Here is a 16,598-nt window from a genome sequence, read left to right as displayed (position 1 = left end):
ACTGCATTCTACTTTGTTCTATGAGTTACTGGGGGAAATGAATGAGAACTGGGAGATGGTTGATCAGCGATCACACAGAAAATTTATGGCTGTAAGCTGTCAAAACATATATTGCAGCTTTTCTATAATATTTTTGATTTGCAAAGAAGCTAGGGTATAAAAAAAAGAACAAAAGACAAAAAAAGCTTAATGATCTAAGGATATATTTCCTGAGTTATAAGCAGATGCTGTACATAAAACATAATTTATTTATATTATTCATGGCACTTAAATGCATAATGTCCATATGTCTGTCATCTAATGTTTGTTATCTTTATCTGGTCATAGACTGAGAAGGACATCTGTATCTGTATCTGTATCTGATGTAAATGTTCATGTCACACTGTAAATTGTAATATAGTTCTATTCTTTTAATATGACGGATCAGCAGAAGAACACTTACAATAACTGACATGCATTAAGCTGTTGTCTTTGATGTAAATTATATCCAGTTGTTGCTGGTTCTGGTTGGGAGTTGAGCTCCAGGGTTTACGGAGCTCCTGTTTCCACTTCCCAACAATGGAGCTCACAGTCTGTGTCTAATGTGATGCATTATAGGACACACGCCTATTGTTCCTTCAGTGAAAGGAAAGAGTGTGGGAAACCAGGGAAAACTCACTCACAGAGACTCAGCGGGACAATAGATCCTGACCCCTCCCAAAAGAAGGACAGAGGGAGGGGTGGGGGTGTCTCGAAGAGCATAATGAGTAATCGATTCAATTAACCCTTTCATGCATGAATTCAGAAAAAAAGTATCAAGATTTTTTTCGGATTGATTTTATTACTTAAAATTAGGCTAAAGTTGAAATGCATTTTGAATTATTATTATTATTTTTTTTAAATATGGTTTTATTAAGAAGATTTTTGAGGTCCTGAGACCCAGGAAAGTACCATTTTTAGCTTTTTTTAATGAAATAATTGCCTGTATTGGATTGGAAACATCATGATGCAACTGTTTTTTCAGATGCATTTTAAAAATTTTTTATGGAATGTCCTTTAAGCTGGACAGTTTTTATTTATTTATTTATTTATTTATTTATTTATTTATTGTATAATGCAGTGAAACTCTTGGGCAGAAAACCCATAGGTGGCTCTTACAAGGTTAACTTAATGAGATCACAGAGCAGTCCAATTTATAAAACTAAGATGATACTTTTTTTTTATTGTATTGCTTAGGGTCTATAGACACTATCCCCATGTGGTTTGGAGAATATTACCTTTATAATCCTTTGGAAGGTGAACTTCAACTATATGTCCACAAATGTGGACATCATGCATGAAAGGGGTAAGGAACTTTTTTTTTTTGCTTGACTATAAAATTAATAAAGAATCATTCAAAAAAGACACGATTTATTTAAATACTATGACTAATACAGTCACTTCTATGTGTCCATTTTTCTTCTGCATATTTAATATCACAACACCGAAAGATATACGTATAAAATCACTTTCTCCTTGTGGCTTTGTTTGCAAACACTGTTGTTTGTGTTTGTGGGGGCTGACTTGGCGTTGCTTGTGTGGGGATGAATTAGCATTTAACAAGGCACGTGTCTATTGTTGAGTGTGTGTTCCGTCAATAGGCAGAGTGTGGGAAAGCTCTGGAGAGCAGAGTCACAGTTCGGTGTGATTAACATCCTCAACCCTACCAGCACCTGACTATTCTCTACAGGGAGAAAGCACACTTCAGGAAGAAGCTGTCCTTCAAGTTTACAATTTCATCTTTATAAGATAATAATCTGATGAGGAGCACATAGATAGAAAAGTCTGGTTTGCTCTATACTGATACACTGTAAAAAAAAAAAAAACAAAAAAAAAAACAAACAAACCTAAAAAAAAACATTAATATTCTGGCAGCAGGGGTGCTGAAAAAATACTGTAAAATAACGGAAAAGAACCATCTCATAAAAATACAGTAATTTTCCATCTTTAAAATACAGTTTTTTGCCCTAACTTTACATGAGATTTTGCATATTTTTTTGACTTTTTAATGTTTAATAAATATTTACATGTATTAAAACTATCAAATGACCCGTATATATATATATATATATATATATATATATATATATATATATATATATATATATATATATATATATATATATATATATATATATATATATATTTTTTTTTTTTTTTTTTTAATTTTTTATTTTTTTTAATTTTCCTTGAGACTCAGTTGTCCAATCCACTGATAAAAACTGTATTTGGACAGTTTATCAGTGCTTATACATGTTATACATTCACAAAAATACATTTATTCAACATTCTTGTTATGAAACCTCCCGTAATTACACAAGATATTTGTCAATTAACAAACAAGTCTTTTTAAACTTACAGAACAAATACTTCTTTTAGGGTTAAATGTCAGTGATTTATTTTTTTTTTTTTATTAAACTTTAAATTAACCATTTAATCTCATAAATAGAAAAGACATATTTGTGAAATTATGATACATTTGCAAATGTATTTTAACTGTATTTTTCTGTGAAAAAAGAAAAAATTTCTTTTAAAAAATGGAAATTTTCTGGTTATTTACAGTTACAGTTTTTTCATGTTATTTTACATTTGACATGTAAAATCACAGTCTATTTTTGTCATTTCATTGATATTTTCCTGTATCTTAAAAATACAGGAAATATCTGTAAAATAAACAGTGAAAATTCTGTTAAATTACAGATTTCTTTTACAGTGTATGTTTTTACTTTAATGTAATTTCAATGTCTTGCTTTTTTTTTTTTTGTGCCTTTTTTTTGTTCTGTGATTTGTATTTATGCATTTGTAAAGCACTTGGAGTTACCCTGTGTATGAACAGTGCTATATAAATAAACTTGCCTGGCCTTGCCTTATAATGGAGATATGTAATCCTAACATGTTTTCAGCAATGTAGTCTCAGTAACACAAAACATGAAACTGGGATACTGCACTATAAGCAGACACAAGTTCGAACTTTTTATGTTTATATAGAATTCAATCAGACATTTTGAAAAGTAATTTCATTTTCTAATTCCAAAAAAGTATGAATTTAAGAAGTCTGTGTTAGTATTAAAGGGATAATCTTTATCACTTGATCCCAAGGTCACACGACAGACCTTCTTTCTCTCCAGGGTCAGCGTTTTCCCAGATCCACCCTGAGCTCCGTCAGTCTGCCTGCATCAATCCCCCAGTCTCCCACCTGTTCCCCAGAGATCTAACTATTGTCCCCAAAGCAATAAGAGCATTCAGCACGCTCCACATCCCTTATTATCCTAATGACCTCCCTGATTGGTTAAAAGTGTGAGAAACTCCTTCCAGACCGAGACCCACACATTCATATGGAGATGTGGGACTATAAATAGGAGGGATGAAGCCAGCACAGATCAGATTGTCTCTACACAGACCTCCACAGCACACACATCCAACCATGGCACCGACAATCACTGCAGCAATGACCAACTCTGAGGAGCATCTGACTCTGACACACAAGGTAAATGCAAGATTCCACTGCATGGAAATTTGGAGCATTTCCTCTTCTATGTGTATTTGTATATTCATTTCCAGGATGAGTTTATTCATGACATTTTTCTTGTGTCTACAGCTGAGAAAGCCTCTGGTTGAGAAGCTCCGCAGAGAGCGAATCAACAGCAGCATCGAGCAGCTCAAGTCTCTCCTGGGTCCAGAGTTCCTCCAACAGCAGCCAGACTCCAAGATGGAGAAAGCAGACATCCTGGAGATGACAGTGTGTTTTCTGAGACGACTGCAGCAGCAGCATCACGTTGTGGACTCAGCAGCTGTTGATCAGGGCTACTCTAGATGTGCCCAGAAGGTGGTGAACTTCCTGTCCAAGGAGGAGGTGCAGACCCAGTCCCAGAGAAGACTGAAGAACCACTTCAACAAGCTGCAGTCTTCATCTGATAAGAAAGAGGAGGACTTCTGTCTCCAGTCCACAGTCCAGACCAGCATCACCAAAGACAAGAGTCCAGTCAGCAGCGCCCCCTGGAGGCCGTGGTAGACACCAACAGACTGGACTACCACACAGACTTACTGTCAGACCATAATGATCACACTGGTCATTGTCTCGACTGGACATTAGATGACCTGAATTTTCAAAGATTAATCAAATGCTTTGAAATTGAAAAACTTGTTCTTCTGTTTGTACAGACAGTTATGTAACTCATTTTAAGATCTGTTTGTAAAGGAGTCCGTGAAATTAATTTCCTAAGGAAAATAATGGAACATAGCAAAGTTATGACTTTCAAACTGAAAAAAAAAAAAAAAACAACATGATGCATGTTGCATTACTTCAGTCACAGTAACTAATGTGCATTTATTAAGCACTGTTGTATGTTACTTTGTACTTTTGTAATATGTTATGACACATACCCATTATTATTGATCATTTTGATCAAACCTTAATTTGTCCCATTATGTGGACATTGTGTCAGAACAGACACATGTATATTCAGCATTGATCTGTTCTAGGATCAGCATGTGTTTATCCTTTGGTCTTAAAGGTTTGATTATTTCCATGAGTCTGTAAACGCTTTGACTTTACTTGGTATCAACCTCCTTGAATCACTGTGTGATCATCTTAACCTGATCTGTTCTAAGATCAGCATGGTTCATGTGTGCATTTGTTATAAAGTGCAGATAATTCCCATATTTCTGTATGGCTGAATGATGATTATTGTCAGAGTTGATGACTGTGTGTCTTTGTGAAGAAGACTGTTCCTCTACTCAGTTTGAGTTCTGTGTTTGTTGGACTGATGTCCAAGTGGTTGTTGTGATGTGTCATCACTATTATCTTCTCCAGTGGGAGATTCCATTCACATGATATTAAGTCATTCAAATTAAAAAAAAAAAAATATATATAAATCAACAAAAATTATTTTTTCATGTCTTTTTTTATGTACAATGATCAATAATGTCCTTATTGTCACTTCCTTAGATTGTTATGAGCCACCTTCTAAAGTCTCTAAAAGAAAACACCAAGTCACACTGCGGTTTTATTTTTTGCTGACATGTAATGCAGACAAAAATGAAGACATCATTTCTCTTTTTCTGATTAAGTTAAAGAATTGTTTTACTTTGTCAGAATTTTGGTTCAGTTCATAAATCAAGAAGCTGGAGCTAAAAGAGCATATGTGATAACAAAATTAAACCTAAATATAAACTGGAAAGTAACTAGTGTGTTAAAGAGAACATGTGTATCTATATAGAAAAAAAATCATACAATCAGCCAATTCCATGGACAAAACATGGAGCAATTAAAAGTTAAGCAAATAAAAAGTGTTTTATATATGTAAGCACAAATATGTCTATAAAAACCACAGATTAAAATATGCACCATGGAACTTTTTTTTTACTAGTATTAGTTGCACTGATGGAGTCTTAGAAAATCAATAACACTGACAGTTTAACATTAAAATACCTGTTAATTTTGCTTACTTAAAACACATTTTAGAATTATTCAGAAGATGTTTTTATAATAGAAATGTGCTTCATTATTTAAGGAGTGTAAATTAGTAAAAGGCAGTTTTATTGTAAATAATGTCGGGTTGTAAATGATATTTCAAAATGTCTGGTCAACATTTAAAAACATATGGAATAAAATTCCAGTGTCTGTTGAGACACATGCTGGTGTCAGAGGTGAATCTATTTGAACATGGATTCTGTTCATGGACAGAGTGTGGGAAAGCTCTGGAGAAACAAGTCACACTTCAGTTTGATTAGCATCATTAACCACACAAACTGCACACTGCTGTCCACAGGGATATGGCACACTTCAGGAAACACATGTCTCTACGTCATCATCATCATCATCATCATCATCTCTTTCATCACATTCATCAAACTCACCATCAGTTATTTAACAGTTTCACAAACACTAAAATGAACTTGGACTGATATTTTGCTCCATTAGAAATGTCAGTGTGAGTTCCGACTCTTCCTGTATTTTGGATCCATATTAAATCTTTGAGCCACTGATCAGACCAGTGGTGTTCTCTCCCTCCAGATGGTCGGTGACGTGGTCTCCATTCACAGATCTTTTGTATTGACTGATCATTCACAGACTCGGTGTGGGAAACTGAGACAAACTTTCTACTCACACTGACGACTGGACACAAGACACAGGACACATCTGCTACATGTGCACACCAGTACAACTGGGTTCAACCAGTGTTCCTCAAGGAAATATAGTCCATGATCATGTGATAGAAATGTGCAAAACTGAACCTGAAAAACATCAATATAATTCTGGTAAAATGCAAATAATTTTAAACAGTAAAACATATAAAGTCACCATTGACATTTAGAGCTGATAAGAAGTGATGAAGTAATGAACTTCAGACCAACTTAAGGTAAAGGAAAAGTTTTTGCTGATTATATCGTCCAACGATGTGAAAAGTAAATGTAGTATTAATGCATGATGAACTAGAAGCACTCGGAGAGCGCAGACCTCCGCCAAGGCTGATCAGTGGCCCCCCCCGTGGGCCCCCCCCCCCCCGATCACCACCAAAATGTAATCATTTCTTCCTCATCCCATTTCCAACAAACCCTGAAAATTTCATCCAAATCTGTCCATAACTTTTTGAGTTATGTTGCACACTAACGGACAGACAAACAAACAAACAAACAGACAGACAGACAGACAAACAAACAAACCCTGGCAAAAACATAACCTCCTTGGCGGAGGTAAAAATATGTGTACACACACTCTGTGGTCTACAATGAGGAATTCTTTTTTAACGCATCAGTTTTTTTAAAATGACACAAATAGATTTTCTACATTTAACATATATATCTACTATTGATGTCAAATAAAGCTGATTATTTCCATGTTTCATATTTAATATTTTATTTTTTTATGTGAATGTTCATTCTCTGTGTGTGATGTTGTGCTCAGTCAAAGTCATTGATCCCATCATCATTGTGCAGATCTGCTCCCTCCAGAGGGTCACTACTTTCCCAGAACCACAAACCCGTCTGCCAGTGTCTTTCCATCAGTCTGTTAGTCGTCCACCTGTTCCCCTGAGATCCAGCCATTGTCCTCTTCTAATATGAGCACTGAGCATGTGGCAGCTCACCATTCTGTTTTCACTGTCAGCTCTCTGATTGGCTGAAAACTGTGAGAAACTCCATCCACACCAAGACCCACACATTCATATGGAGATGTGGGACTATAAATAGGAGGGATGAAGCCAGCACAGATCAGATTGTCTCTACACAGACCTCCACAGCACACACATCCAACCATGGCACCGACAATCACTGCAGCAATGACCAACTCTGAGGAGCATCTGACTCTGACACACAAGGTAAATGCAAGATTCCACTGCATGGACATTTGGAGCATTTCCTCTTCTGTGTGTATTTGTATATTCATTTCCAGGATGAGTTTATTCATGACATTTTTCTTGTGTCTACAGCTGAGAAAGCCTCTGGTTGAGAAGCTCCGCAGAGAGCGAATCAACAGCAGCATCGAGCAGCTCAAGTCTCTCCTGGGTCCAGAGTTCCTGCAACAGCAGCCAGACTCCAAGATGGAGAAAGCAGACATCCTGGAGATGACAGTGTGTTTTCTGAGACGACCGCAGCAGCAGCATCACGTTGTGGACTCAGCAGCTGTTGATCAGATCCACTCCACATGTGTCCAGGAGATGGTGAACTTTCCTTCTGCAGAGGAGCTGAAGACACCGTCACAGCTGAACCACTGCAACAACAGGCAGTTTTCCTCAGATAAAATCCTAACAGATCCAGACTTCTATGTCCACACCAGCATCACCAAAGACAAGAGTCCAGTGAACAGCGCCCCCTGGAGGCCGTGGTAGACACCAACAGACTGGACTACCACACAAATGGGATTCTTGACCATATTGGTCAAAGTGAACAGAACTGTTCCATTTGGACTTTAGATGATGGAAAGACTTTCAGACTAAAATGACCTTAATGGTCAAAGATGAACTGAATTCTATGAAATTCATTGACTTATTCTTCTGTTTGTACAGAAGGCTGTGTAACTCCATTTCAGATTCATTTGAATCTTTCTTCTTTAATCTGTTTCCAATGGAAAACGTTAGTTTTATAAACAGAAAAAGAATCTTTTCTGCAAATCGCACTGACTAAAGCAAAGTAACACATATGAGAATATAAACAATTATGTGTCCGTTATGTTTCATTTGCTATTGATCATTTTGATCAAACCTTAATTTGTCCCATTATGTGGACATTGTGTCAGAACAGACACATGTATATTCAGCATTGATCTGTTCTAGGATCAGCATGTGTTTATCCTTTGGTCTTAAAGGTTTGATTATTTCCATGAGTCTGTAAACGCTTTGACTTTACTTGGTATCAACCTCCTTGAATCACTGTGTGATCATCTTAACCTGATCTGTTCTAAGATCAGCATGGTTCATGTGTGCATTTGTTATAAAGTGCAGATAATTCCCATATTGATGATTATTGTCATAGCTGATGACTGTGTGTCTTTGTGAAGAAGACTGTTCCTCTACTCAGTTTGAGTTCTGTGTTTGTTGGACTGACGTCCAAGTGGTTGTGATGTGTCATCACTATTATCTTCTCCAGTGGGAGATTCCATTCAGATGATATTAAGTCATTCAAATAATTAAAAAAAAAAAAAAAAAATCAACAGAAACTGTTTTTGTTCTTGTCATTTCTTCAACTACAGTTCACAAACATTATTTCTGTATAATTGCTGTTGTTTTCTTTCTTTATTGATTATATCTGCTTATGTAACTTTATATGTGAATGTTGAACATGTACTTTCAAACAGTCTTTAAAAAAACACTTACATTAAATCATAGTACAGGCTAAATCCAGTTCCAAATATTTTACTGAAAGTGTTAAAGATCATCTTAACATGTCACATTATCTGACAGAATAACATAATATCATATCAAATACTGTATATTTATCATAATTTTTTCAATTTTTCCAGTAAGAAATTTTTCCTGACTCATATATGTAATAGAGTAAACAGACTTGGGAAGTAAAAGGTAAAATGAGGCCCGACATAATGACTAATGAGAAACACTTTACCTTTTTCTCTAATGCCAAAAAAAGTGTAGACAAAGTGCAGGAAAACAAAAACATTTCACTTTGTCAGATTAATGACAACAAATCACAAACTCTTTCCAGAAGTGGTTCAAGATATCAATATAAAAAACTACTTTTTTATTCATGAGTAAGTAATCTGTTGAATGAACATTATTTTCCTGTTAAATGTACCTCATATACAGAAACAAAGGTACTTTGAATGGACAGTGAAAATTAGATCTAAAATAGGTTAAGAAGTTAAATCTACCTGTATCAGGTTCAGTTGGTCTGAAAATATTGTCATTAAAATAATTTACGACAGAATACTGTTATTGAATACAGGATGAATATAATACAAATGGATTCTAAATAGAAAATCAGTTAGATTGTTCACTGTGTATTGATGAGACACACAGTGACTATCCATAAATTAGACCCATTTTATTTTATTTTATCTGGAATATGTGTTTATAGAATAATTACACATGATTCTTTAAAGAGCAGAAATTATTCATACAAGAATTTTGCCCCTGTCTTTAAAAATGTTTGTCTTATTTTACAACAAAAAGGAAAAAAAAACAACATAGTTGAAGAAGTCCGACTGATCTGTAATAATCCATATAATGAAATTCCAGTGTCTGTTGAGGCACATGCTGGTGTCAGAGGTGAATCTATTTGAACATGGATTCTGTTCATGGACAGAGTGTGGGAAAGCTCTGGAGAAACAAGTCACACTTCAGTTTGATTAGCATCATTAACCACACAAACTGCACACTGCTGTCCACAGGGATATGGCACACTTCAGGAAACACATGTCTCTACGTCATCATCATCATCATCATCATCATCATCATCATCATCATCTCTTTCATCACATTCATCAAACTCACCATCAGTTATTTAACAGTTTCACAAACACTAAAATGAACTTGGACTGATATTTTGCTCCATTAGAAATGTCAGTGTGAGTTCCGACTCTTCCTGTATTTTGGATCCATATTAAATCTTTGAGCCACTGATCAGACCAGTGGTGTTCTCTCCCTCCAGATGGTCGGTGACGTGGTCTCCATTCACAGATCTTTTGTATTGACTGATCATTCACAGACTCGGTGTGGGAAACTGAGACAAACTTTCTACTCACACTGACGACTGGACACAAGACACAGGACACATCTGCTACATGTGCACACCAGTACAACTGGGTTCAACCAGTGTTCCTCAAGGAAATATAGTCCATGATCATGTGATAGAAATGTGCAAAACTGAACCTGAAAAACATCAATATAATTCTGGTAAAATGCAAATAATTTTAAACAGTAAAACATATAAAGTCACCATTGACATTTAGAGCTGATAAGAAGTGATGAAGTAATGAACTTCAGACCAACTTAAGGTGAAGGAAAAGTTTTTGCTGATTATATCGTCCAACGATGTGAAAAGTAAATGTAGTATTAATGCATGATGAACTAGAAGCACTCGGAGAGCGCAGACCTCCGCCAAGGCTGATCAGTGGCCCCCCCCGTGGGCCCCCCCACCCCCGATCACCACCAAAATGTAATCATTTCTTCCTCATCCCATTTCCAACAAACCCTGAAAATTTCATCCAAATCTGTCCATAACTTTTTGAGTTATGTTGCACACTAACGGACAGACAAACAAACAAACAAACAGACAGACAGACAAACAAACAAACAAACCCTGGCAAAAACATAACCTCCTTGGCGGAGGTAAAAATATGTGTACACACACTCTGTGGTCTACAATGAGGAATTCTTTTTTAACGCATCAGTTTTTTTAAAATGACACAAATAGATTTTCTACATTTAACATATATATCTACTATTGATGTCAAATAAAGCTGATTATTTCTATGTTTCATATTTAATATTTTATTTTTTTATGTGAATGTTCATTCTCTGTGTGTGATGTTGTGCTCAGTCAAAGTCATTGATCCCATCATCATTGTGCAGATCTGCTCCCTCCAGAGGGTCACTACTTTCCCAGAACCACAAACCCGTCTGCCAGTGTCTTTCCATCAGTCTGTTAGTCGTCCACCTGTTCCCCTGAGATCCAGCCATTGTCCTCTTCTAATATGAGCACTGAGCATGTGGCAGCTCACCATTCTGTTTTCACTGTCAGCTCTCTGATTGGCTGAAAACTGTGAGAAACTCCATCCACACCAAGACCCACACATTCATATGGAGATGTGGGACTATAAATAGGAGGGATGAAGCCAGCACAGATCAGATTGTCTCTACACAGACCTCCACAGCACACACATCCAACCATGGCACCGACAATCACTGCAGCAATGACCAACTCTGAGGAACATCTGACTCTGACACACAAGGTAAATGCAAGATTCCACTGCATGGACATTTGGAGCATTTCCTCTTCTGTGTGTATTTGTATATTCATTTCCAGGATGAGTTTATTCATGACATTTTTCTTGTGTCTACAGCTGAGAAAGCCTCTGGTTGAGAAGCTCCGCAGAGAGCGAATCAACAGCAGCATCGAGCAGCTCAAGTCTCTCCTGGGTCCAGAGTTCCTGCAACAGCAGCCAGACTCCAAGATGGAGAAAGCAGACATCCTGGAGATGACAGTGTGTTTTCTGAGACGACCGCAGCAGCAGCATCACGTTGTGGACTCAGCAGCTGTTGATCAGATCCACTCCACATGTGTCCAGGAGATGGTGAACTTTCCTTCTGCAGAGGAGCTGAAGACACCGTCACAGCTGAACCACTGCAACAACAGGCAGTTTTCCTCAGATAAAATCCTAACAGATCCAGACTTCTATGTCCACGCCAGCATCACCAAAGACAAGAGTCCAGTGAACAGCGCCCCCTGGAGGCCGTGGTAGACACCAACAGACTGGACTACCACACAAATGGGATTCTTGACCATATTGGTCAAAGTGAACAGAACTGTTCCATTTGGACTTTAGATGATGGAAAGACTTTCAGACTAAAATGACCTTAATGGTCAAAGATGAACTGAATTCTATGAAATTCATTGACTTATTCTTCTGTTTGTACAGAAGGCTGTGTAACTCCATTTCAGATTCATTTGAATCTTTCTTCTTTAATCTGTTTCCAATGGAAAACGTTAGTTTTATAAACAGAAAAAGAATCTTTTCTGCAAATTGCACTGACTAAAGCAAAGTAACACATATGAGAATATAAACAATTATGTGTCCGTTATGTTTCATTTGCTATTGATCATTTTGATCAAACCTTAATTTGTCCCATTATGTGGACATTGTGTCAGAACAGACACATGTATATTCAGCATTGATCTGTTCTAGGATCAGCATGTGTTTATCCTTTGGTCTTAAAGGTTTGATTATTTCCATGAGTCTGTAAACGCTTTGACTTTACTTGGTATCAACCTCCTTGAATCACTGTGTGATCATCTTAACCTGATCTGTTCTAAGATCAGCATGGTTCATGTGTGCATTTGTTATAAAGTGCAGATAATTCCCATATTGATGATTATTGTCATAGCTGATGACTGTGTGTCTTTGTGAAGAAGACTGTTCCTCTACTCAGTTTGAGTTCTGTGTTTGTTGGACTGACGTCCAAGTGCTTGTTGTGATGTGTCATCACTATTTTCTTCTCCAGTGGGAGATTCCAATCAGATGATATTAAGTCATTCAAATAAAAATAATAACAAATAATTAAAAAAAAATCAACAAAAAATATTTTTTCATGTCTTTTTTTATATACAATGATCAATATTGCCCTTATTGGCACTTCCTTAGATTGTTATGATCTACCTTCTAAAGTCTCCAAAAGAAAACATTAATCTCCCTAGACCCAGCTATGGGTTTTGTGTCCACATTTGTGGACAAGAGTTTCACAACTTTATACAAAAAAAAAAGAAAAAAGAAAAGAAAAAAAAAGAAAACTTTCCACCACAAAGGACATTCCATAAAAATTTTAAAAACTGCATCTGAAAAAAACTGTTGCATCATGATGTTTCCAATATAGGCACTTATTTAATAAAAAACAAAGCTTGTACTTTGCTGACATTTCCTGGGTCTCAGGAGGTTAAGTCACACTGTGGTACTCGTTTTGCTGACATGTAATGTAGAAAAAAGTGAAGACATCATTTCTCTTTTTCTGATTAAGTTAAAGAATTGTTTTACTTTGTCAGAATTTTGGTTCAGTTCATAAATCAAGAAGCTGGAGCTAAAAAAGCATATGTGATAACAAAATTAAACCTAAATATATGCTGGAAAGTAACTAGTGTGTTAAAGACAGAGTATGTGTAGCTATATAGAAGAAATCATACAATCAGCCGATTCCATGGACAAAACATGGAGCAATTAAAAGTCAAGCACAAATATGTCTATAAAAACCACAAATTAAAATATGCACTACAGAACTTTTTTTTACTAGTATTAGTTGCACTGACAGAGTCTCAGAAAATCAATAACACTGACAGTTTAACATTAAAATACCTGTTAATTTTACTTACTTAAAGCACATTTTAGAATTTTTCAGGAGATGTTTTTATAATATAAATGTGCTTCATGATTTAGGGAGTGTAAATTAGTAAAAGGCAGTTTCATTGTAAATAATGTCGGGTTGTAAATGATATTTCAAAATGTCTGGTCAACATTTAGAAATATATGGAATAAAATTCCAGTGTCTGTTGAGGCACATGCTGGTGTCAGAGGTGAATCTGTTTGAACATGGATTCTGTTCATGGACAGAGTGTGGGAAAGCTCTGGAGAAACAAGTCACACTTCAGTTTGATTAGCATCATTAACCACACAAACTGCACACTGCTGTCCACAGGGATATGGCACACTTCAGGAAACACATGTCTCTATGTCATCATCATCATCATCATCATCATCATCATCATCATCATCATCATCATCTCTTTCATCACATTCATCAAACTCACCATCAGTTATTTAACAGTTTCACAAACACTAAAATGAACTTGGACTGATATTTTGCTCCATTAGAAATGTCAGTGTGAGTTCCGACTCTTCCTGTATTTTGGATCCATATTAAATCTTTGAGCCACTGATCAGACCAGTGGTGTTCTCTCCCTCCAGATGGTCGGTGACGTGGTCTCCATTCACAGATCTTTTGTATTGACTGATCATTCACAGACTCGGTGTGGGAAACTGAGACAAACTTTCTACTCACACTGACGACTGGACACAAGACACAGGACACATCTGCTACATGTGCACACCAGTACAACTGGGTTCAACCAGTGTTCCTCAAGGAAATATAGTCCATGATCATGCTACGTCACCGCTCTGTTGATTCCAGAACGCAGATCCGCTGTGTAAAAGTCCAGCCTTTCTCACCTCTGTTCCTCCTTTGGTTTGGCTGTGGAACTCTGTCAGTGGTGGAAAAAAGGTGGGATCACCATCTCAGCTGTTTTCAGGATCTGTGTAAAAGAGGTGAATGACAATATCGCACATTTTCTGTTGTAACTAAGTACTCATATCAGTACTCAGTATCAGCATGTACTCAAATGTAAGTACTTGTACTCAGTCTGGAAAGAAAGTAGTCTATCTATCTATCTATCTATCTATCTATCTATCTATCTATCTATCTATCTATCTATCTATCTATCTATCTATCTATCTATCTATCTATCTATCTATCTATCTATCTATCTATCTATCTATCTATCTATCTATCTATCTATCTATCTATCTATCTATCTATCTATCTATCTATCTATCTATCTATCTATCTATCTATCCATCCATACATACATACATCCATCCATCCATCCATCCATCCCATCCCATCCCATCCCATCCCATAACTCCCCTTTACCAATACTAGTCCTCATGTCCACACTTCTATTGATCAAACTGTCCATTTCTGCTCCTTTGTCCATGACACAGACTGTTCTTACCAGGAAATATTCAGATGAAGTTTGTTCAGTAAATGTCGACTTATTGATCTTAAAAGTCCCTCTGTTTCATTTTAACGTCTTCACTTATATTTACTTGTAAAATAATTGAACATGAGCTGTATTAATGACATCATCATCTTCTGCATCCTTGATTTGTGTCAAACTAAACCTAGATCATAATATGTCATAGAAATCCATCCACTGTCCCATATTCAATTAAATCAAACATCAGTGTTTATGGTCCATGTTTTCATGTTTGATTCTTCATGGAACTGATCAAACCTGTTAAAGCTGTAATGAATAACACACAACTGTTCACACACAGACTTTAATACAACTGTTGAATGGACATGAATCAGGAGGCGTAAATACAAGTCATAAAAATAATGAACAGAGTCAAAGAAGCATATATGGATCTATGGAGCATTAAAGATGGAAAAACTTCCAAACCTGCATGGATTGAATGAATGAATGAATGAATGTTTATTTCAGTTATATACAAAATACAAAACATATACATATTAAAAAAAAACAACAACAACAACAACAAAACAAAACACATATATATTAAAAAACAAGCAAACATAAAATTAACACATTTTGTAACTGAAAAAGGCAGAAGCTGAAGCCGGAGGCTCATTTCTGCTTCTCCTATTCACATCCTTAATTCACGTCTACACCCGTAGTTGCAGGATTCAACCTGCACTGAGTATTAAAGGGAATTGAATCACTGATCCATGCGGTAAATGTGTCCAGTCAGTAAGAGGAGGCTGTGAACATACGCCCAAAAAACACCACATCTACATTCAACCCTCCATTCAAATATGGGTTTGACCTTTGACCTGTTCACCTCACAGTCTTATCATAGTCTCATAGTCTAAACCTTTAGTGGACCAGTTTTCCATCTGTAATGGAACCAACTGGTGCAGCTTCTACTGAATGGACATCACATCAGACTTTACAAATCAACACAAATCAACATTTTTCCATAAACTTCCCCATTATGTGATGACTGATAATTCTACTAATATTACATCTTCTCATATTTACAACATCAGTATTTTCTACGTCATTGAACTGAGTCATGCCTCAGGCTTTAAGGACAAATGTGTCCATTTTCTCAGATGGTGGACATCTGTCTACTGAACTGGATCATCCAACATTTTCAGCCCGTTTACACGACCATAAAAAAACAATAACTGTTAATAATCAGATAAATGGAATAATCAGATATGATGCGTTTACATGCACTTCAGAAATCGTGGAAAAACTGTGTTTCCATGTTTCAGTCCATTATTGGATGTCTTTGGGGGTTTGTACATACATAGTGACGATAGAATCCAACTTCCTGTTCTGGTCTTCAGCTCATGTTTGACTAAATCACTTCTGTTTTCTCTCATTTCTATTTTCTTGCACATGCTCAGATGGACCAGAATGAACTCAATCAGATGAACAGGTTTCCGTGCATGAGCTCAGCCTCAGTCTGAGTTGGTTCATGATCTCCACTTCTATCGTCGTCTCCAAATCCAAGTCCATGTATTTGGAACTGAACCAATCAGGTTCCACTATTATCTGTGACCCATTCCAGTCACATGACTGAACCCGGTCAGTCCACGCTTCTTCTGTAG

The 16,598-nt window shown here is 36.4% G+C and overlaps 3 protein-coding genes across 3 annotated transcripts; all 3 read left to right on the top strand.

Moving 5' to 3' along the window:
- Window positions 1–3,377: 3,377 nt before the first annotated feature.
- LOC115418885 (transcription factor HES-5-like) lies at window positions 3,378–4,863 on the top strand. Its single transcript, XM_030133415.1, has 2 exons — window positions 3,378–3,505; window positions 3,617–4,863. The coding sequence occupies exons 1-2, from the start codon at window positions 3,383–3,385 to the stop codon at window positions 4,028–4,030; spliced, it is 537 nt and encodes a 178-aa protein (XP_029989275.1). The 5' UTR covers window positions 3,378–3,382; the 3' UTR covers window positions 4,031–4,863.
- A 2,321-nt stretch (window positions 4,864–7,184) lies between these two features.
- On the top strand, window positions 7,185–7,847 carry LOC115418886 (transcription factor HES-5-like). The gene is made up of 2 exons (XM_030133416.1): window positions 7,185–7,337; window positions 7,449–7,847. The coding sequence occupies exons 1-2, from the start codon at window positions 7,215–7,217 to the stop codon at window positions 7,845–7,847; spliced, it is 522 nt and encodes a 173-aa protein (XP_029989276.1). The 5' UTR covers window positions 7,185–7,214.
- A 3,425-nt stretch (window positions 7,848–11,272) lies between these two features.
- On the top strand, window positions 11,273–11,935 carry LOC115419965 (transcription factor HES-5-like). Its single transcript, XM_030135032.1, has 2 exons — window positions 11,273–11,425; window positions 11,537–11,935. The coding sequence occupies exons 1-2, from the start codon at window positions 11,303–11,305 to the stop codon at window positions 11,933–11,935; spliced, it is 522 nt and encodes a 173-aa protein (XP_029990892.1). The 5' UTR covers window positions 11,273–11,302.
- Window positions 11,936–16,598: the final 4,663 nt, after the last annotated feature.

Source organism: Sphaeramia orbicularis, chromosome 5 (genome assembly GCF_902148855.1).
Source record: "Sphaeramia orbicularis chromosome 5, fSphaOr1.1, whole genome shotgun sequence".
Taxonomy (NCBI): Eukaryota; Metazoa; Chordata; class Actinopteri; order Kurtiformes; family Apogonidae; genus Sphaeramia; species Sphaeramia orbicularis.
The sequence above is the reverse complement of the archived record's forward strand: the minus strand, read 5'-3'. Positions and strand labels throughout refer to the sequence as shown.

What these genes read in the sequence shown, in the direction of transcription:
- LOC115418885 (XM_030133415.1), top strand. Translation starts at nt 3,383, where the DNA reads ATGAAGCCAGCACAGATCAGATTGTCTCTACACAGACCTCCACAGCAC. An exon ending in ATCTGACTCTGACACACAAG is followed by an intron (nt 3,506 to 3,616) that starts GTAAATGCAAGA and finishes TTGTGTCTACAG; the next exon opens with CTGAGAAAGCCTCTGGTTGA.
- LOC115418886 (XM_030133416.1), top strand. Translation starts at nt 7,215, where the DNA reads ATGAAGCCAGCACAGATCAGATTGTCTCTACACAGACCTCCACAGCAC. An exon ending in ATCTGACTCTGACACACAAG is followed by an intron (nt 7,338 to 7,448) that starts GTAAATGCAAGA and finishes TTGTGTCTACAG; the next exon opens with CTGAGAAAGCCTCTGGTTGA.
- LOC115419965 (XM_030135032.1), top strand. Translation starts at nt 11,303, where the DNA reads ATGAAGCCAGCACAGATCAGATTGTCTCTACACAGACCTCCACAGCAC. An exon ending in ATCTGACTCTGACACACAAG is followed by an intron (nt 11,426 to 11,536) that starts GTAAATGCAAGA and finishes TTGTGTCTACAG; the next exon opens with CTGAGAAAGCCTCTGGTTGA.